The sequence below is a fragment of the Schistocerca gregaria genome, chromosome 3 (genome assembly GCF_023897955.1).
Source record: "Schistocerca gregaria isolate iqSchGreg1 chromosome 3, iqSchGreg1.2, whole genome shotgun sequence".
NCBI lineage: Eukaryota > Metazoa > Arthropoda > Insecta > Orthoptera > Acrididae > Schistocerca > Schistocerca gregaria.
The window spans coordinates 697410008-697432152 of record NC_064922.1 but is presented as its reverse complement, the minus strand read 5'-3'; the positions used below and the strand labels follow the sequence as shown (position 1 = coordinate 697432152).

The 22145-nt window shown below is 42.6% G+C and overlaps 1 protein-coding gene across 3 annotated transcripts in view; it reads right to left on the bottom strand.

Moving 5' to 3' along the window:
* LOC126354704 (spondin-1-like) overlaps positions 1-21448 on the bottom strand; it is a 174731-nt gene extending 153283 nt beyond the window's left edge. The window contains exon 1 of one of the 3 annotated variants that reach the window (XR_007565374.1): positions 21150-21423. Coding sequence is in view for 1 of the 3 variants with exons in the window: in XM_050004524.1 (XP_049860481.1) it covers positions 21150-21220 (71 nt within the window). In the remaining 2 variants the exon portion in view is untranslated. Of the gene's footprint in view, positions 1-21149 lie in introns of all 3 variants that reach the window. The other 2 variants (XR_007565375.1, XM_050004524.1) reach the window with 2 other exon arrangements.
* Positions 21449-22145: the final 697 nt, after the last annotated feature.

Genomic DNA, 22145 nt, shown 5'->3' with positions numbered 1-22145 from the left:
ACATAGTAGCCTGTGGCATTATTCACATGTACAGCACATATTCGTCTTATAAATTCATACAGATTTAATATTTGAATATACTGTAATATAAGATTTATTTGCTCAGAGTCTTTTTGGGTATTACGTTATACTTGTGTTTTTTTAATCGGTACAGTCATAAAGTACCAGATATCTTCGTACAATAACCATACAGCTATGAACTCTAGCTGAAGTTGTGTGGATTTTCTGTTTAGTATTAAATTATCTCTCGAAGGCCAAAGAAGCTGAAACCTGGTTCATGATGTACTATTAAATAAATAGTATTTTGGAACCTTCATATGTAATTCAAGTTCTCAATTAAAAAAGTACCTTCGTAATTAATGTTAAATGTTCTGTAATTTACATTACATACGAAAAATACCCTTTGCATCCTTGAACAGTACAGATCTGGACAATCTGTTGCATCATCTCCGTTGATAAAATTTAACATATCTCTGAGGCTTTGCTGTTATGAGTTCTCTTCTCAAAATAAACTGTGCAAAGTAATTTATGCGAATGATGTTTAATATGTCCGAGTTTCTGCGTAAGAGACTACAAGAAAACCGCTATTAAAAAACATTCGTTTCCAGTTTCGCCCCCTCAAGATGTTCTCGAATCTTCGTGAGTACTTGCTTGGCCAGCACAGGTCCGCAAGCTATTGCAGTGACTGCAGTACATCCTTCACCGAGTTGTAATCTCTCACCTCCAACTACCCGATGGTGTCAGTCTTTGATGTTGACCTGGCTATCACTCTACCTCCTGCCTTATTTCGTGTACATTTCTATCCACTTTATTTACATCAGTTTGTCGGCTGAAGCAATTTTTGGTCCCCTTTTGAGTTTTATCTACATTTTCAAATTCTGTTCTGTAGTGTGGACTACCTGAGAAAGAACGCCTTACATATTTCCAACTACGTACAGCTGGACACAATTACTATGCAGGCGCATTTATGCGATAAAGGCCAATATAAAGTGGCGGTATCATTTCTCACCCTTCCCGTACAGTCCACTGACAACATAGGTATCGCACATCAGATGCCTTAGGTGCCAGCTCTCTATGCATGCAAAGCAGAAAATGCCCAGTTTTGGGGGCCTCGTGACTCCTGGCTGGGTGGCGCCAGTGGGAAAGTCCTTGATGGGAGTACATGAGTACATGACATCAGGGAGGACGTTTCGCAAATGAAGTGCACCAGATTACACCAACATATTAGCTATATTGATCCGGCTGTCCTCAAAGATAGGTATCGATGTTTCAATGTGGACAGCTTCATTTCAACTGTGTACTCTACCATGGCTGAGAAGACGAACAAGTCGGGGAATGAAACAATTTATTGGCTACCTGATAGGTACTAGAACACATGGAATACTTTTACAGAAGCGCATTACTTTTAGTGAAACAAATAAAAGACAAATTTGGGGAAGTGGACTCATTAGGAAACCTTCAAAACGGACCACCATTGATTTAAGACTCTTCTGCTGCACAAGCACCTCAGACATGCGCTGCACTGGTTGACGTACTAGTGACTATTACTCTACATGAAACTTCACACAGACGAGGAACTACGGTCTAACCTGTCTGTCACGTACAGAAAGATACAAAATACGGGGTAGATCAGAAAAATGTATATACACTTCGATAAAGGTTAGCTTATATATTACCATCAGTATTACAATGACTCAAAGCGAAACAATTACAATAAATGTTCAAACTGGTAATCATCCGCCTTCAAATACTTCTGAGCATGATGCCGTGCATTCAAGGTTACGCCTTCGAGTGTAGTACATAAAATGATTCACAAGCAGTTTCAATTTCATGAATCTGGAAGACAAAAGGTTCATGAGCAAACAAATCACGAGTGGATGGTAAAAATAATGAGGCCAGAATCTCTAGGTAATACCTGCCAGTAACCGCAGCATCGAAGAAGAAAAGTAGAATCAGTACCCTTGACGATAACCGCATGCCCGACATAAACATGTTAATTTTGCGAAGACCAGAGTACAGTTATACCTGTTTATCGTGTCATGTAATTTAAACCGCGCCTCATCAGGCCACACCACTCTGGAAACGAATTAGCATCATGTTTAAACTGTGCGATGAACCATTCACTAAGCTAACTTTTGTCCTCGTCGTCATCATCAGTGATTGTAACAGTTGCGGAATGTAAGCTTTCTATTTTACACCGTGCAAAATACGACTTACGCTTGCCCTACTCTTGCCTGTTTCACTTGCTCGTTGTTGTGCTCATTTCTGTGGTGAGCGTATGAAGGTATGTAACACCTGAGCTGAAGAATCATCACCTGTTGCTGTGCGGTCGGCCCGACCTTACCTTGTGGATATCCATAATTCCTTCAGCAGCTTCGAACCTATCACGAAGGCGAGCGTTGCTTGTGCTGCTTGCTGGTTCAGTTCCATATTCCTCTCTCCAATGTCGTTGCATTTCACTGATGTCCTCGAACTTACAGAACTATTTGAGAGTGCTTTCTCGCTATTTGAATATCAGTCATTTTTCCGCCACGGCCTCACTTTTCCATTGACATCAATGCGTCATAACACTACTGCCATCTGCTGGTCTACCATTGTACTGCACGTTCAACCCATACCCATTGTGATTTCAAAGGGTATGGTTGGTATAGCCAGTTTTAAACTGTGTAACTCTTCTTTGTGATAATTCCTGTATAATCGAATGCATACAGGCGTTTTCATCTAAGCTTTTGAAGGAAATGTCCTCCCAAAAAAATTTTTGGTTTATAGTAGGACATGAAACCTTACATCCTGCCACCCTTGGGTTCCTTAGCTTAAACTCTGGACACATATCACTCCACTGCGCAGATGATGTAAAATGCGAAAACCGCGGAAGATCACTTCATTAAGTTCGTCGTTGTGAGCAACTGCCTTTGTGTGTAAAATGTAAGGAACCTGACTCTTGAAGTTCACCAGATTGTCTAGTATTTAAAAAGGAAAAGAAAATACAAAAATATAAATCTACTGCCTGTTATATATGGAGGCAAGGAAAAAATAGGAAAGCTGGCATGCAGTCCACATAATGACCATATATGCAAAAGATACAGATATTACCCTTCTTACCTCAACTTTTCCAAAATCGAATCTCGTGTTTCCCTTTGCACCATCTATGGGAACCACTTTCCAAACCCAGCTGCAGAAGCAGCATCCTCCCTAGCTTCTCGCAGTGTTAGCGCTCCCTCTCTGGAACCCTGAAAATCCAGAGATCAGAAACCCGGGCCCAACGAATGACTGCAAACTGTTCGTCTGTTCCTAAACGCAATGAACCCCTTCTACCAAAAGTGAATGAGACACAAAATAAATAAATAAATAAAGGAATCCTCCACATATCCTCTCAGGGAAAGTACGATACCTACAGAATGCGCAGTAACATCCAAGCACAGATAAATGGTCATCAGTGAAGTGTTTTTCTTGGAGAGCAACACAGGTCGCGCCCCAGAATCTCTGCTTGTCACCTGTGAGGATGGTACCACTTCAATGAACATTGCTTTAGAATCCGTTGGCATTGGGGGATCTTTTTCTCGGGAACGATGACTCATATAACGAATCTTTCACTATATGAGAACAGCTTCAGTCTCTGGCCTTGTCACACGCTATGGTCCCAGGGGTTTATTCTATTCATAATCAGATGATCCAAAATCTGAATGTTGCTCGAAGTTTCCATCTGCTCAGGGTCTTCAGCCATACTTGGCTCGAAAGTGTCTTACCTAAGCACCGGTGAGATAGTATCATCATTCTAATTATTACACCAGGCAAAAACTCAACGCCCACAGGTGTGCACCGCTATTGCTTTCAATGATGTACTGAGGGGAATCCGCTCACTGATGATATCTGTGTGAGCTAATGTACCGTCCGATTGGCCTCACCAACGTACTCTGCAAACTGATTGAAAGGATGGTCGCCAGTCAATTACCTTGGGTTCTCGAATCTTGAGGTCCTCTGGCCCACATCTAGTGCGGGAGGGACGGTTCACAACTGAGACTTCTGTTAGGTTGAGAATGGCAATCCGTCAGGATTTCTTTAAACACCAACAACTCGTTGCAGTCTTTCCTGACCGTCATAAGATATATGACACCGTTTGTTATGACCTCTCCATCACAATTTCAGTTCACTGAGATTTCGCTGTATAATACACAGGATCTCAGACAGCCCATTTATTTTTAGATAGAGAATAAAATGTAAAGGCAGTGAAAAAGGCTTTCTTGAAGATAGAATATCTCAACAGCTATAGGCAAATTATGCGTTTACAGTACTTTGATAAAAGAAATTGTACTAAGAAAGAAGGAAGTAGCATTCAGTTTTCGTAAGTATTTTATAGAGGTATAGAATTAATGCACTTACTATGTTACATAGTCTCTACTAAATTCTGTTTATTTATGTTGTCGCAGTCAGAATATGGGAACCTGATTCGAAATGAACTTGGATCGAAGAAGCGTCACTTAGGGCTGTAAACTCAGTGTTTCGAGAAATACCAGAATTTCACTGGGTAAACATTCGAACAATTCAAGCAACTGTGACGGCACTAGCTGTGTCGAAGCTCTATTTTCACGATAAAATGAACCGGAATGTTTAGTAATGCATCAACGCAGAACATAATGGGAAAAGAAGTCACTGACCAGGAATAATTTGAAATTATCGCCAGTCCTCAGTTTAAGGAACTAGTACCCTCACAGCCATTCCCACTTGCCAAAGGAGATCTGTTCACTCAAGATGCAATATCAGCTATGTTTGGCTCTTCTATATTGACAAGAAGTTTAATTGTCCTGCAAATGTCACAGAGTAATGCAGGGTTTCGTTTCATTAATAACTGTGTGGATTTATTTTTCTATGATTGGTGCATCGTATCATTTCAGATAGTTGAGAAAGAGGAAAACTGCTACGGTCGCAGGTTCGAATCCTGCCTCGGGCGTGGATGTGTGTGATGTCCTTAGGTTACTTAGGTTCTAGGGTACTGATGACCTCAGAAGTTAAGTCCCATAGTGCTCAGAGCCATTTTGAACAACAGAAGTTTGAGTCAATATACTAAAGAGAAGACTAACTCAGTTACGCCTTGTTTTGGTGTCTTTCTTCAGACATTAAAATTTAATAGTGGCGTCCGCATGTTTCATACTAATGCAACGTCTTCTCTTTATGCAGTCATAAGAGTATTATGCAATGTTCACGCAGCTGACGTCTTTGATAACGCCTGACATACATAAACTGAGATGGGGAGTCGTTTCTGTATTAGCATCTGCCCAAGACAAGGTTATCAAGTACAAATGTTCTGCAGAACCACACATAACAATTTATTTCGTGGAAGAGACCTTGTCTACTGGTTACGAAATAGAAGTTATATAGTTCTGGGGATCACGACCCGATGTCGACTACTTATTTGAGCCTTAAAATACGAAACTGCAGTGGATGAAGAAAAATATCTTGCTACTTAACGCAACGACGCTGCAGTCGTGACAAATTGGATGCCTGTTTACTGCCACATGGAATTCTTTTCAACGTTTTTGTAACATATGACGACGTTAATTTTTCACTTATGGTGCCAGAAAAGATACCGAGGCCGTATTTGGATTGTTGTTAAATGAATTAAATCTGTTCAACGTAGTTTTACTCGTAATATTTATCAGATTTCATGAAATTGCTGCGCCAAAATGGCATTTCATCTCTGACAGAAATTCAAGAAAGTACACTGTCCAGTCACCTTAATGTGACCACCGCCTACCTTTGACGTCAACGTGCAATGACCTTTCACAAACGGCAGATGGCAGCACAAGCGGTGGAGACTATATAAATCGTGTCAGGGGTCAGGGGGACGCGGAAAAAAGTTTATCGTAATACAGAAACTGAACGATTTAGCTGGCCGAGGTGGCCGAGTGGTTCTAGGCGCTACCGTCTGGAACCGCTCGACCGCTATGGTCGCAGGTTTGAATCCTGCCTCGGGCATAGATGTGTGTGATGTCCTTAGGTTAGTTAGGTTTAAGTAGTTCTAATTCTAGGGGACCGATGATCTCAGCAGATAAGTCCCATACTGCTCAGAGCCATTTGAACCATTTTTGAACGATTTATCTGACGTCCAAAAGGGCATGATCATTGGCTTTCGGCCAAGGGCGGAGGCATTTCCGAAACGGCTAAGTTTATAAACTGTTCGCGTTTTGCCGTGGTTAAAGTATATCACGCGTGGCAGAATGGTGCTATCCAAAATCGGCACCGACGCAGCTGTGGTGCACCTTGGCCCATACATGATAGGGGTGAACGACGGCTGCAGAGATGTGTACTGGCGAATAGACGTGGAGCAACTGACCGCCGAGATGAATTAAGGGGCTATAGACAGTGTCTCCGCAACGACGTTTTGCGAACGTTGCTGCGTATGGGCCTCCGCAGCAGGCGGCTTTTTCATGCACGCATGTTCATTGCTGTTCATCGACTACGAAGGCTGGGATTTACGCGCCAGTACTTTAACTGGCCGTCCACTGCTCTGCGCCAAGTGGAATTTCAGATCAATCACACTTAATGCTCTATCAGACGGATGGCCACTGGCTTTTACGGCGTGAAACGTCTGAAAGCAAAACTCTGCAACAACCAAGGGAGCACTATGGTCTGGAGAATGACATTCCCTGAGTGATCTCGTCAATCTGGAAGCCACACTGGATTAACACAAGTATGCATCTATCTTTTGGGACCAGGTTTACTCCTACATACCCTTGGCTCGTTGGTATCCACCAGGAGAACAATCCAAGGTGTCACACAGCTCGCAGTTTGCAGTGCGTAGTTCGAAGAGCACTAAAAAGTGTTTACTGTACTCCCCTGCCCATCAAACTCATCGGATTTAAGCTCAACTGAGAATCTATGGAACCACCACGATCGGCTTTTCGAGCCATGGATCCTGAACCGAGAAGCCTATCGCAGCTGGTCATGACACTCAAGTCGGCATGACTCCACATCCAAGTTGGTATCTTTCCGAATCTCATTGACTCTCTTCCTGCAATTCTCGTAGTGACCGGTGCTGCAAACGGTGGTTGTTCAGTTTTTAACAGGCGATCACATTAATGCGCTTAGCAGTGTGTTGGTGCAGTATGTTGGGTCTTACGCAGGTGCTCTGCTCAGCCCCGGTGCACAGCAGAAAACATGCTGTGGTGTAGCCCACCATGGCATGTATCTGTTGCTACTTCGGGTGCTTGATTGAAAATTCGTTGCGAGTGTGTTGCTGACTGATGTCGAAGGCATGCCCCTCGAACTATGTATGTGGAACGAACGGCAAGCGGAGAAGTGCGTCCACGTTGTGTGTGCTGCTCCTTCTGCTGTTGCTATTCGCACTCGCAAAGACTACAGCGCGCTGGTGGCTGTTCTTGTGCACTCCCGCCAGGCAAGGCAGACACTTCCTAGATGTCACGATTTGCAACATACAATACGGGTGACACTACGGAACGGGTAGTGATGCTTTGAGCCGCAATCTGGACACGATTTGCTTGTATTGAGCTTTCTGGAACTCTTAGGTCTTTTGTAGACTTTCGTATCAGCTGCTGTTCGCTTTCAAATATGTCGATGACTAACAAATTTTCGGGGACATTGGGTTCTCTAATCTGAGTGTACTCTAGTTGATCCTGTCGTCTGACATGAATTAACTAGACACCGTCAAAAACAGTGGATAAGAAATTCAGTGACTACTAAATGAAACACGAAACATAATTAATTTGGTTCATTATGTTAAAGTGACTTACAAGTTATCTGTCAAACGATAGTAATTTTACAATAAATGTTTGGCACATCTGACCGCAAGGATCTGAGATGAGATTCTAATAGCCGCATATAAAAATGGAACAACTCCTGTTACAAAGTTGTACCATGATTGTCGTGCGTTAGGTAGAAGAGTGATGGTACTAGAGAAGGTAATGTGTTACGTCTATGACTGGAGTTGGAAGAAAACTGGTCATGCGATCTGGAAAGAAAGTCTTGAGAGTGAAGCCTGATGTTACTGAAATTCTATAGAAATGACTATCGTGATTTGATGTCAGCTTATCTATCGGTAGGTGGAGGCAAAGGTGGCTGCAGAATCAGTCAATGGTGATACTCCAAAGACACGCCCCTGCATTACGTTCGATTCAGCCCAAAATCTTTTTAAGTGTCTCAGCTCGTCTGCTCAGTGACGGATCCTTGCAGCGACGAAGACTAGCAGAGAAGATGGTTCCTGCTGCTGAAGCGAAGGAGAATTTGAATTGTGGAAAGTCGGATGTCAAATGAATTTTTACCGACTGATTCTTAAAAGGAAAGCTATTTCGGCATTTTGTGTGCTTTGATTTGTTCCCACTGGCTAGGCTACGGATATTCCGAGCACTGACCAGTGAAACGCTTCCTTAAGTGATGCCGTTCCCCTTCCGTGAGGTAGTTAACCACTAATAGGCTTCGTACCATTTAGTGCTTATTAAGGGCATCTAACTCTCACTCTCTATTTCTTTCTGTGGACAATGAAGTGGGATCTCAGTAGAACAGACGAGTTTCTCTTTCTAACTTCCACTTTATCTTCCACAACCAATATTGGCAGTTAGCATATTGTGTGAAAATTTCGTTTTTGTGGACCTGACTTTCAGTGGTATCTCATACATAGAAAAAAGGTCGCAAAGTGCGGCCTCTCATACCATTTTATAGATATTATCTGTGGCGTCCAGTGCTTACCAAAGAAACATAGGTCTACGTTTGGTTCACAATAGTGCATTTCATGGACATTGCTGAAAACAGCGTTTCTCTGATTTCCACCTTCGAATGTTGAAGACAGTCACCGATGGAGGCCTTACGCCACAGGAAATCTTATCTGTGCTGCCTGTGTGGTGCTTGGCTTCCAGTTGCGGTAACCCAAAGTCTGGTCAAGAAAGTGGCACTGACCTGCAACCCGTCCAGCTCATGCTTTTGACAACACCCCTGTGAGTGGTTCCTCTATCCGGCTGCAGAACTTCGCTGCCCACCCGAGTGCTGGCAGCTCATCCCAATGTGCTTGCAAATGGCTTCACACTTATACATCTGACGCAAATCCAGATAAAATGTAAATGAAGGTAATTAACTAGCTATGATCACTCGTACTCATATGCATTTCATTTCTCAGTGCTGATTAATTATCCTTGTCCAATGGGTCTCTATATTCTCATTTTATATCAGTTACGGGACAGTTTTGGAGGAAACGGTTGTGTAAAACAAAGGACACCTGTTTGTGCTCGATAAACCGGATATCTAAAATGACTGGTTGTCATCAGTTGATCGTGTAACACAGTGGTTGTTAATACTACGATGAAGGTCAACATCAGTATTATCAGTAAGAATAGCTCGAGGTGATGCTGTTGCTTCGAGACCTTGGGAAATTTTTGATGCATCGTTCATGGTTAGGTCAGACGACTCTAAAGCATCAAAAATATATGTATAATAACAAAATGAATTAATGATTCTGCATTCAAAGCGTCACAATGTTTACAGGAAAAAAAATGCTCTGAGCACTATGGGACTTAACATCTATGGTCATCATTCCCGTAGAACTTAGAACTACTTAAACCTAACTAAGCTAAGGACAGTACACAACACCCAGTCATCAAGAGGCAGGGAAAATCCCTGACCCGCCGGGAATCGAACTCGGGAAGCCGGGCGCGGGAAGCGAGAACGCTACCGCACGACCACGAGCTGCGGACCCCGTTTACAGGAAAGATCACACTTGCATGCTAAACCTTCTACGTCAGCAGCCCATATTGTGTGTTTAATGTATTGGTTAAATCTGAGTCTAGTTACAAGCACATGGGTTTTTTGAGCGTAATAGTCAGTCAGCAGATCACAAAAGCGAGGAAAGCTCAAACTACCTTGGTCTGTAGTGAACGTAGTGATTGCACCACATTGTAAAGGTTGTTATTATTACAGTAAAAGTGTCCTCTGATGTTCAGGGCGAATTATTTAAAGAACAAAACGACGTAATTATACACCGGGTAGACGCAAACGAATGGCTGCCGTGAAGGCAATGATATTACATCTTGCCGTTTATTGATGTCCTCTAAGGCTGCAAAGCAAATGGGTGTCTCAACCACAGCGTTTACCGGAAACCCACCAACACAGACCAATGTCTGCACGCTACCAGCTACCACCATCCGTCGCAAGAAACGTTCTGTTCTGATGACCTTAGTGTATCGAGCCGAAGCGGTCTCAGATTCTGAAAACTTGCCAAAAGAAATGAGCGACTTGCGGAAAGTATTCAAGGAAAACGGCTACAACAACCTCCAGATTTCGCAAGCTATCTTTCCGAAAATAAGTAATCAGAAAGACTCCGAGGGGGACTCGAAGGCGGTTGCGTTCCAGCCGTTCTGTGGCTCATTAACAGGAAAGACAAGCCGACTTCTAAAGAGGCATAAAATCGATTCTGTCTTCAGGACTCTAGCAAAAATACGACAGCTCTTGAGGTCTGTGAAAGACGACGTAGACCTCAGAACGCCAGGAGTATCTAAAATACCATGTGGGTGTGAACAGTTCTACATCGGACAGACTGTGCGTACCATTGAACAGCGCTGTGTAGAACACAAGGGACGTTTTCGTCTACGGTACCTAGAGAAATCAGCGGTCATCGTATTGCATTCGACGAGACATCTATTAGCACAAGGACTAACAGTGTCTGGAAAGCATAATAAAAGAAGCCATCAAAATAATAATTAGTTACAGCACGCTCCATAGACACGGCGGCCCGCAACTAAGCACACCATGGGACCCGGCCATCGGAAGGTTGAACTGGACGCGGCGGCCGCACAACACAAACATTTCCATGCATGGTGCCAGAGCGGATACAGTGACGTCACGGAAGGCAGCGCGGCTATATAAGGACGGCAGCAGCAACCAGAAGACTCCCTCCCCCACGCAGATCCTGTACGATCTCATACCATTCCCCCACCTCCTCGTTTTCCTTGAGAGGATACAGATCCTGTACACCTCCCGCAAACTCGATCCTCCTCACCCACTTGTCTCGCCCATCCTCTCCCACCCCTGCCCACTGCCACGCCTGTATTCCCACGTCCCACACGGTCTCCATCTCTCCACCCTCCTTACCCTCTCCCAAGGTGGCTTCCGCTAGCTCCCCCTCCCTGATGATGCCCTCCTCCCATCCATATACCCCTCCTACCAACTTTGATCCTCCCTCTTCCTCTGTCTGTTTCTTTGGGCACCCTCCCTCCCTCCTCCCTTTCTCCCCACCCCTCCCCCGGGCTTCCCCTCCCCTGTCCCTCTCCCCCTCCTTCCATCTCCTCAGCCATTGGCATCTTTGTTCTCCCCTCCCCACCCTCTCCCCCCCTCACCTTTCTTCCCCTCTTGGCAGGCCCCAGGAATCACACACGCTACGTGGACTTTCGCACGCCGGATATCATCGCCATCTGTGTCTCATGTGTGTGACGTCGTTTTGTGTTTTTAGTGTCCGCCGTCACGCTTCTACGTTCACTTGTGCCGTCGGATTCATCAGTGTTCTGTGTGCCAAGTCAACGTGTTTTCAGTGTCGTTATCGTCGAGTGTGAACGGTTCTGTTTTTTTTTGTGTATCTGTGACCACTATTTTTTAGCCCGTCACTATGTTCATTCTGTTTCTCCAACCTGTGTTCTGTCATTGTCAACACTATGGCTGAAGAGCGGCGTAGCATGCCGCTGACAGCCTACCTGATGTATAGGTATTAAAATAACAATAAAGGGAAAAAAACCAGAAGACTGTCACCGCTTGACGGTGGCCGAGAAGTACTCGGCCGAAAGCTCATGGATTTTAAACCACTTGAAGCGACTGGAAGCTCGAGAAACTATTATTACTACATCTGCAGACTGTTGTTGGTTTTACAGTAGCTGTAACAGCAGTTTCTGCTGTAGCTGTTGGAGTACCAAATGCTTTTCTTGCTATTGCTATGCTTCTGTTGCTATTGCTGTTGTTACTGCTGCTGCTTTTGGAACTACCATTGCTCATGATACTTTTGCTGCAGATGGTGATGTTTCTGTTGCAGTTGCAAGTACTACTGCCACAACTTGAGAAACTCAGGATCCACACTCTACGGTGAATAGCTGCACTTGAAGACAGAAGTCTTGTCTCGTGTCCTGTCTTACTCTGCATTGGTGGAGAAAGGATTGTAGTCAACTGCAGTGGCAATTACGAGGAGTTATTGCCACTAATGAGGAAGAGGCGTTCCATGTAGTCTATGACGACGGAGTTCACGAAGTGAACGACTAGCCAGGAGCAAAGTCTAAGGAATAGAGAAAGTCGTCGTAAGCGCGTGAAAAACATAAACACGGGCAAGTCTAATCACTGTACCGTCAATGGCGTGTACCGAATGCTTCAGACAATAGCGAGAAAATGAGGGAAACGTGGGGGTCCGAGCATCTGCTGGTATTTTCGCGTCAGTGAACGGTTTGACTTGACCTACCCCGTGGGGTGCTCTGTAGGAACCAACTATGAAGCCTGAGAATCTCTGATTTTTCATCCATTTAGATAGTCTGAGTGGAGAATCGGAATCACTGATTGATACTAAACGAAATGAGCACATTTGCCATCGCATTCTGTCACCCTGAATTGTCTGCAGCAAACACGAGGAGACGAACATTTTTGCATTTCCCCTTGTCTTCACGCCTGTCTGTGCAGTAGAGGTCGACAAGTCTACCAGCTGCCACGGCACCTCTGAGCTTTCTGTGGAAGGCGACAAAGTAAAGACTGCATCAGCAGAATGGGTTACTTTGTCACTACGCCGTCTCGACATCAAGAAGGTTGGAAGATCAGAAGATATCTCCAGTTCAGCGAGCCCCAGGAGGAATGGTCACTATTCAGGGAAATGCTGAAACGATATTTTGAAGAAGAAAGTTCATGTGGACATATGCCCTATTCCGAATGGTTCCCAAGGCAGAACACATTTAATGTATTTTGTTATTTATTTTCTGTATTATTCAATACGTTGTCAGGTTTACACAGGAACACACATAGAGCAATTAGTAAGCGACTTACTATCAGTTTAAAATACGTAGTTTACACGTTCACTCTTATGCATTATCGTACATTTGAAATAACAGCTCTTGTACAGTTCACAATAAAAGTTGTCAACTTAAGTGCATTTGTACACTCTTGTGATTCTTGTCTGAGTGCCACTAATGATGGCAGCAGCGTCAATGATGCGACCAATCAGTTCGTTTCACGCATTCGCCTTTCGTTTTTATACCACAGACTTCATCAAATTCCACATTGATGCCCAGTTAAATGTATGACCAATCAAGCGATTAGGGTAAATGCGCCACTGGCCCAATATCATATGTGCATTGAATTGCATCTTGGAAACGATGCAGACTAGGGAATATATCTATATGAAGTTTTTTGCTCCAAATGATATTTACTGTGACATCCTTGAATACTGGCCATTCTCCTGGCACATCCTGTATTCTCCTGAAGCGGCTACCTCCTATCGCCACTAAGCTGGTGGATATCTTCAGCGAGATGTTTCGATCTAAACTGCATGAAGACATGCCGAGATACGCTGAGATAGTTGCCGTGTCCGGAATCGGGAAAAAAAACGTCCGATGGCTGGCAGCTCAGGGCGCTGTCAAAACGTTTGGTCTCCTGTACCACGTCGAAGCAGAGTCCTTCGTACCGGAAGGGCAGATTGGGTTTCAGCGTGGCCACTCAACGGTAGAACATTTCCTTCCCCTGGTAACGGAAATCTCCTCCAAAACTCTTTGACTTCTCCATGAGCTTCGACAGCGTGTAGCACTATCGTCTCCTGAACTAGTTACTTGTGCAGGAGGTACTGTGTCGTTCACTCACCTGCTGAAAAGCTGCCTTACCGAACGGATGGTGTGTAGAATGGCATGTCGCATCATGTCCACAGCACGTCACATACGTGCAGAATTCAACAGGCATCGCTCCTTGAGCGATCTTGTACTCTCTGTACGCCACCGTCTCGCCATGGACTGATTGCATGCTACGGGCCCTGTGAGTTGATGACACGACGATGTTTGCAAGCAGAAAATGCCCACTTATATTTTAATCTCGTAATCTAGCCTGCAGCGCCTCAGTGACAGGTTCAGTAAGTGGGCTGTCAAATGCAGCTCAACTCCCAACGCCACCAAGACGCCGCACATCAGTAGACCTTGAACCTGTCAACACCGTTGCTCGCGCTGTGTCCTCGGACAGCACGACGTGCCATCTTGGCTCCATATCAGACAAGCGGACGTGTGCCAACACATCAACGACGTCAGAAACAAGGTCTTTGCATGACTCATCTCCTTCTATCTGATGCTGAAGCCGGGCATGACTCTGACGTCATACTGAGGCCTGCCACTTTACAAGGCGTCGTCCTGTCCTGTACTCGAATACTTCTCGGTACTATGCGACAGCACTGCCGAAAGATGAGAAGAGGCTTCGAACGGTAAAGGCACGAGAACTGAGATCGTATACCAGGCTGCATGCGCCCCATTTCTACGGGAACACTACCATGAGACAGCTCGCTCCTTTTATGAAGATTCACTACAGGGCATCTACACGTTAGACAGACCCGCTACTTGCGCGAGTCAGTCAGCACCGGAAGTTTTTTATCGAATGCAATACGAACAATAGCTATGAAGAAAATAAGAAAGACGCCAATCAAGAATACAAAGAAAAAAGGCAAAAATCATCGAGATTGTTGATTCCTGGTACGGAGGAAGAATTTGCACTCGTGGACATCAGTATAAAGGCACGGTTAATACGAAAGTAATAATATAGTGCCTGAAGCATGCATGTATCATATTTACTATGAAAGTAGTAGATACATAGCAGACATAAACAATTAAGACGGAATTACATTGTTTCTTTCATAGCACGAGAAACAAAACAAGGCGTTTGCATTTCCTGCACTGACGTTGGTACAAAGACACTCACTGTCCTGTTGCCATGTTGAATTTTTATTTCTTCCTCCAAACTCTGCTCTTCCTAATCACCCCAAAAATCTCTTCGGTGTTGATTTAGTTAGGGTTTGTAGTTCTTGCAGTGAAATTGTCGCCGCTTTTCTCGTCTCACTCTTATCAGTTGGCGTACGTCTCAAATTGCATTCCACCGCGGTAAATACGTCTTGCAAGTATTCAATTAATTTTTTCCACTGGCTTCAAATCCAGGTTACGTGCAGCCCAGGACTAGACATCGATATCTTTTTTCTTCAAACCAATTTTTTATTTTAGTAGGAGGATGCAGAGATGCATTATCTTGTTCATACATCAAACTTTCGTCTCCTAGATCCTCATACATTCTAATCTATTCTGTCTCTAGCACCTCACATTTTAGTATTTATTCAAGCCATGTGTGAGCCACCTTTAGTGCAGAACATTTCCCAAGTCGAAACACCTTCATCACCACATTTTCTACCATTCTTACCCGCTGCTCTGTTCTCAGAGCATACCAATCATACCGAAATCCATCCGGACCATCTAAATTAATGAAGATGACTTTATCCCACTCTTAAGTCCAAGACAATTGCTGTTCATCTAAGTGCAATCTAGCTTGTTTATGTTAGGGTGTTAGAGCAGGTTTCTGCAGTCGTGTCTTGAATGCCAGATGTTTGTCATTTGCAAAGTTTGTAGTTCACATCTGTCAGTTACTGGCAACTGTAAATAAGAAGTTATTTTATACAAAAGTAACCATTTCGATGACTCAGGTAATTTTCTAGTTTGCCCATGTTTACCATTCTATTCATATCGTGCTCCCAATCTTATGAAATTACAAATCACTGCACATTAACGGTTCAGTTTCTTGGCGACTCCACTGTTAAGAGTCCCATTTCCTCCTATGCATGGATTTTTGCTTTTTTATCACATGATAACTGTTTTTCGCGTGGCGCTGTCACAATGATGGTTTATGTACACAGTACACTTTGTCAGTAATGAAGTCTGCTTCGTATCTGCAGGAAAGGCATGTACTCACACACTAGGATTACTTCAATTCCCAGTTCTACCCTCTACAAGTTATACACTATGATACTGACATCAAATGCGATGCCATTTGACTGTATTTATCACTATGGTGGATCTCATACCATCACAGATACACTGTGCACCACTATTTGAACCGGCAATGTTAATTTTCCTACAATATCGATACCTTTATACTGATTTATATTTATGTATATACGTAACTGTATTCGTGCAGAACCCTCACAACACGAGTACTACTCGCACTTGGCCAATTGTTTAGTGTGTCAGTGAATTTACGTTTACCTAAGGTTGTTGCTTACACAGTACCTACGGGAAAATGTTACAAGGGTCTAACTGGAAAACATACTTACTCAAAAGTGTAGCTATCAAACGTCAGCAAGATGTACATTACATTTGACTTATTAATATATGCAATAGTCAGTTGAATACCTTACATCCTCGCACGCTAATATCAATTTCAGGAGTTTGAATGTACCGTGGAACACATACAAAGTTAAATTCTCTGCCCATGAACAATGACCTGCGTTACATTCCTCAGTATTTCGTATGAATAGTCGTGAGCTCTAAGGGACTATCGAAAAGCCTCCTTTGGAAGGGCGTACGGTCCACAAACAGCATGAAAATCGGGCAAAATCGCCATGAGCATTGAGGCAATCATCCCACCGAAGCACCAGATTGAAGATACTTGTTTGGGAAACATTGTGTCCTGCTGCGTGAGGAAGTCCGTAACAGATTGCTGCAATATTAGTCCGACAGGAATCGTCGACCTTTCAAGGCCTTTATTTAGGGTCCGAAGGCATAATAATCGCATGGGGAGACATCAGGAACATAGGTCGGGTGTTTGAGTGTCTCCCACTTGAGTTAGCGAAACTTCTGCGTCATCACGAAGTAGCTGCACCAACTATCGCAGTTTTTCCGGACGTTTCACCTTAATTCTTCATGTCAGTGGGTGTTTGCCATTCGGCAAGCGCACTTGGTCACCACAGTTTGCAGTTTCCTTATTTACAGCACACACGCCGGAAGTACGCGAATGCCACACTAATCCTTTGCCGACAGGTCGTTGCTTGTAAACTGGCATCGGGTCGTGCTAAATAGACTATACGCTTCAAAAACGATCTCAACAGGGAACTTTTAGATTGCTCCTTACGTTAAGAATGTACAAAATTTAATTTTCAAATCTATTTAAGTCATTTAGACGGGTCCTAGTGGAAGCAGAGGCTACTGTCTGTTGTGATTCATGAAGTATTGTTCCTGTTACATTCTCTAAAGTGGTGATGGAAGAGTTACTACTTGTGTGTGACGTACCGAATTGTAATCAGTCAAGTATTTCCTTCACGCCTCCTACGGGGAATTACCGCATACCTGTTTTGTTGACACTGGAACAAGCACGGCGTCTTCTTAGACCGAGCGATAAGTAATAGATCGACAGATTTCCCATCATTCAAATAAATCTTCCACATAACGGACCTGTATATGACCCCTACCTACGGCTGAACCAATATGACATGAATTCTTTATACGCAAACACACTCTATCACTGACTGAACAAGCTGTCATTAAAGACCTTACAACGGCATTTATTATCACTATTCACAGCCAGTCTAAGACATTTGTACAACATTAATGACACCGGCTGGCACGTTTTAAGCCTTTGCTCAAAGAGTACGATATTTTCACAGCAAATAATCTAAAGGCAATGATATTTTTTTCCACTTTTAATATCATTTGCAGCTCTTTAACTAAACTTAGATATAGAGTAAATCTAAATATACAGTAGTATCGCACTGCTTCTTGGGTAACACTTCGTCATAAAGAAAAATGTCATATACCAAAACTTCTTGTGTTGCCTCTCCATGCAATACGTGATGAATATGCTTTACACGCCCACATGAGGCTGAGAAATTTAAAGAAACCTTACTGTTCTTTCATCACGAATGTAAAACGCGTTTTACAGAGTAGGAGAAGTATCAGAACAGGATTTTCCCTACGAAGGTCTCGTACTAATCTCACCAACTTAGCTGCCTCTGTTCCACAAAGTCGATTGATTTCATGCAGCTCCAGAATGTTTACGCTCCTTGCATACCTTGGCGTGGTGATAGTCAACATTATTTACAAAAATGAGCGAAGAGGTTGTACCTAGCCCTTCTTGCTACTCGCCGTCAGCTTTCTTGTCACTTCTACGACGCATTAATCGATTATATGTTCGTTTCTTTTACAAGCTATAGCTTGTTGCTCTGAGAGAAGGAGGTGGTGGTTGTCTCTTTGTCAGCAGCCAGTGTGCTATAAACAGATCACAAGCTTTGCCTCCCAGCATCCTCGGTATGGGTGCCAAGTTAAAAGTATGTGATTAGCATGCAGAACTTGTAATTATAGTAAATTAACGTACGTCTTTTAAACTGACTCGTTCCACATAATATCGACAAGAAAATAACATTCAAATCGTCTACTGAATACATAAAAGGAAAACTTTCTTGTTGTAACAAGTGTACGTATTTCCAAACTTAAACGAGTGACTGAGAATGGCCTGGCGGCTGTCGAGAAACATCAAACATTGGACAGTCAATTTTGGTTTATGTATTTTTCTGGAATGCTAAACGGAAACTGAATTCCATGTTCTCTGCGATCACATCGATAGAGCCATGCAAAACACAATTAAATCGCTATGCTACTAACCTCGCGAACATCTATAAACTAGACCTCTAAGTAAAGCAATGTGAGTGAATTAAAACCACCTTAAAGGTGTACTGAAGCCTGCCATTCGTCGCGTAAAAGACGTGATGTGTACTGCAACCCCCGAAATTTTTTGTTAGGTCGTGCATAGGTCCCACATTTTCTTAACGTTGAATTTCTAAATTAAAAAAAAAAAACGAACTAGTTTTGCCATTTCTTGTTTCGAGATATGCTGGATAGATGCCTATCACACTTATCCTTGTCACTGTTTCGCGCGTTCTGTGAAAAATTAAGATAGACGACATGTGTTTAGTCTAGTGTTGGCAGTTGATGAGGTGTGTGGTTATTCGCATGGACTGATCTGTTATGCATAAACCCGAATGCACCTTTTCTTACAACTTAAAAGGAGAAATGTAAGTTCACTATAAAATTTTCATTGCCACCTTTTCAATTAGACATCTTGTTCAGCATGACAAATCAAACAAAACTAAGGTGGCTTCTTTTACTGTTGTTGCAACGTCCTCTAAAATCCATGACTTCTTCAACAAGTGTAAGAAATTCTGCTTACGTAGCTGCTATAAGACATTTCCTTAAAGTCGGCTCTGTGTAGTGATAACCACACATGTTACAGTTGTGAGCCTTAATTTGTATGAAAAAAATAAAACATTAAAAAATTGAAAGACACTGGAACTCATTTCTATTGAAAATGAAACTTCTAATCTAATATCTAAAAATGTGATGTCGGATCAGCCTGATCTCTGTCGAGAACCAAAGTTTTTTTTGTTGAGAAAACAGAATTGGCAAAGAAAAAGCTTTTGCAAAATTGCAAACAAGCCTTGGAAGGAATTATCTTATAGATGTTGGCTGCATGGCAATATATCATTCATAACAGTTTCGAAACAGCTACTGGGAAGCTGCGAATTGATACAGAGAATAACAGCTGTAAGATTTACAAGTATTTTCATATTTATACTGCAAAGGTGGAAACGCTGAGAGATTTTTAGCGTTTTGTCAATTGTTAGGTCATAACAGTGAAGGCATTTAAGAAATCGAAAAGCAAAATTCCTTCCTTGCAGAGATAAGATCTTGTTATGAATTACAAATAACAAAGACAAAAAAAAAAAAAAAAAAATAGGAAAGAAAATAATTTTTGGAAGTTTTAAGGTTAAATCTACATATTTCAGGAATTTTGTGACAATGATCAAGATTCTCACAGTAGGTTTTATTCTTATGTTCATTGTCTACAACGTAGCACTTGAGTATTTGTATTAATGAGGGAAGCTGTTCTCAGATTATGATTCACATGGCTGGACCAGTTCGGAAAAGGATTCAGAAAGTAAGCACTGTAGAAATTGATAGTGTATTTTCAAAGGAGAAGTGTAAAGTAAATGAGTTGGAATATTTAAAGTGTTACATAAAAAGTATAAAAATGAAAGTCCAGTCCAAAGTTGTAGAACTTGCTGTGTGCATCCTGGGATTGAATGCAAGAACTGAGCGTTAGTTTCCAAAAATTAATGATTGTTAATCATGTGATAAAACAAATGTTTTAGATATTTCAGTTGCTCATGCAATGATTGTAAAGTGCAATCTAAGAATTTTATGCGCAAATTTCTACGACAGATTGACACCTACTAAACATTTGTGTGAGCAAATTCACTCAAATGAAAGATACAAACAAAATTCTAGCAATGTGAATGATTTGTAAGTGTACTTCTCTTAGGCTACTAATAAATCCTGATATGATGCAAAGTCAGTTAGTCCATCATGCACGTGTTTCGTTAACACAGTATCTCAGGAATTGTTGGTCAGTTGGTCATAGCCTTTCCACGTGTCCCGTAATTTCTTGGAAAAGAAAGGTAGGGTTAGATGTACTGCAGTATTCATTTTAAAATTACACCACTGTACCTCTTGTATCTTATGGTGAGAACCACGAAGAAAACTTTCACATACATGGATCCTCACGTGAGCATAGCATAAAGCCCCTCAGAAGCTACAAAAGAGTGCTTCAGTTCTCTCTAGTAACAATTTCAGTAATTTCTACAAGTACGAGTTGATTCTGAGACCACCCGCTGTTCTGTTCATCCCCCCCCCCCCCCTACTCCCATTCTTTTTCACGTAGTCTGAACTATGTTGCACGAGATATATCAGCGTGTCATTGTTCAACGACTGTTGCTTTTTTATTGTTGCTTGTTATCAACGTTAATACAATTTCAATTATGAAAGCTTATCCATGACTATATGTGTAAGACTGTAGTCAGCTGGAAGCGGTCCTCTTGACAATCCTTTGGAACCCACAGCTAAATTAGCTGCATAACTCATTTTTGATCATCAAAGGCAAACATGTTGTCTACATCTGTATTCTACAAGCATCTGTGAAGTGCACGACTCTTGAAAAATTATAAGTAGGCTTTCTCGGGATAGTTTACCAACTCAGTGAAAAACAGACACATTTAGGAACAAAGATGAAAGTAGCTCTGTTCAAATTTAATTGGAGAAACTGAGCTGTAGGAAGAGACTTACCTTCTTCGTGCGTCGTACATTTTGTCAGGAAATTCTTCAAATACTGTTTCAAGCAGCGCCACGTTAAACATACATTAAAGTCGCTGAAGCGCTAGGTGTAAGTATATATATGTCAAAGCCGAATGAACTACGAAATCACAAGCGAACTGCTAAGCTCTTAACTTCAGCAACGCGTCTGACGCTGCACTGGAATAGTTCGCGACGGCCGCTGTTCTTATGCGCCGCGCTGCGAGCAGTTTGCGGGCCGGCCGCTTGCAGCGCTGGAGTCCGAGACGCGCTGTACAAGACAGATGGGAAGTGTTATTACATTCTGTCGCTGTTTTTTGTATCACTTAAGGCAACCGGGTATTCCTATCGGATGGCTCCATGTTTATTTTTCTTGCCATAGCAAAACGGCTGCGCTGTTATGTAGACAGTTCTTTCGTTACCACACTGCGAGAAGTGAGAAAGTAAGTAATGTGATAGCCCCCTCAGGTTTGCTACCGGATCCTAAAGTCAACATGATTCGATACGTAGGTGATGTATCTGTCCACCGCTCCTGCTGCTGTTAAGGTTTTCACCGAGACTCCGAGGCAGCAGCATCTCTCCTGAAGATGCCGAACAATTGGATCCCCGAAATAAAAATTGGTAATAATTTTAGGATCCGTCAGTAAGCACATGGAAACTACTAAGAATTACTGCTCTGGGAAAGATTACGCAGTCACACCTAATTAATCTATTTTTCAGTGGTATTTCAGATTGTCGTTTACCAAAAATTGTCTTTAAAATACGCGAGGTAAGAGTAACAAGCTAGCCGCTCAATAGAAAAAGTGCACAAACAACTGTCTCAGCAAACTCTTGTTAAATGCTGATTCAGTTGATATTTCACTCTCCAGCCACTTGAATGTGGCAACTTGTCGGAAGCCTGGAAAACCACCGTTTCCAGCACGAACCACTGCGAGACATGCAGAAAGAAGGTCAATGAGGTTCTGGAAGACAAGGATGTGGAGCGAGTCG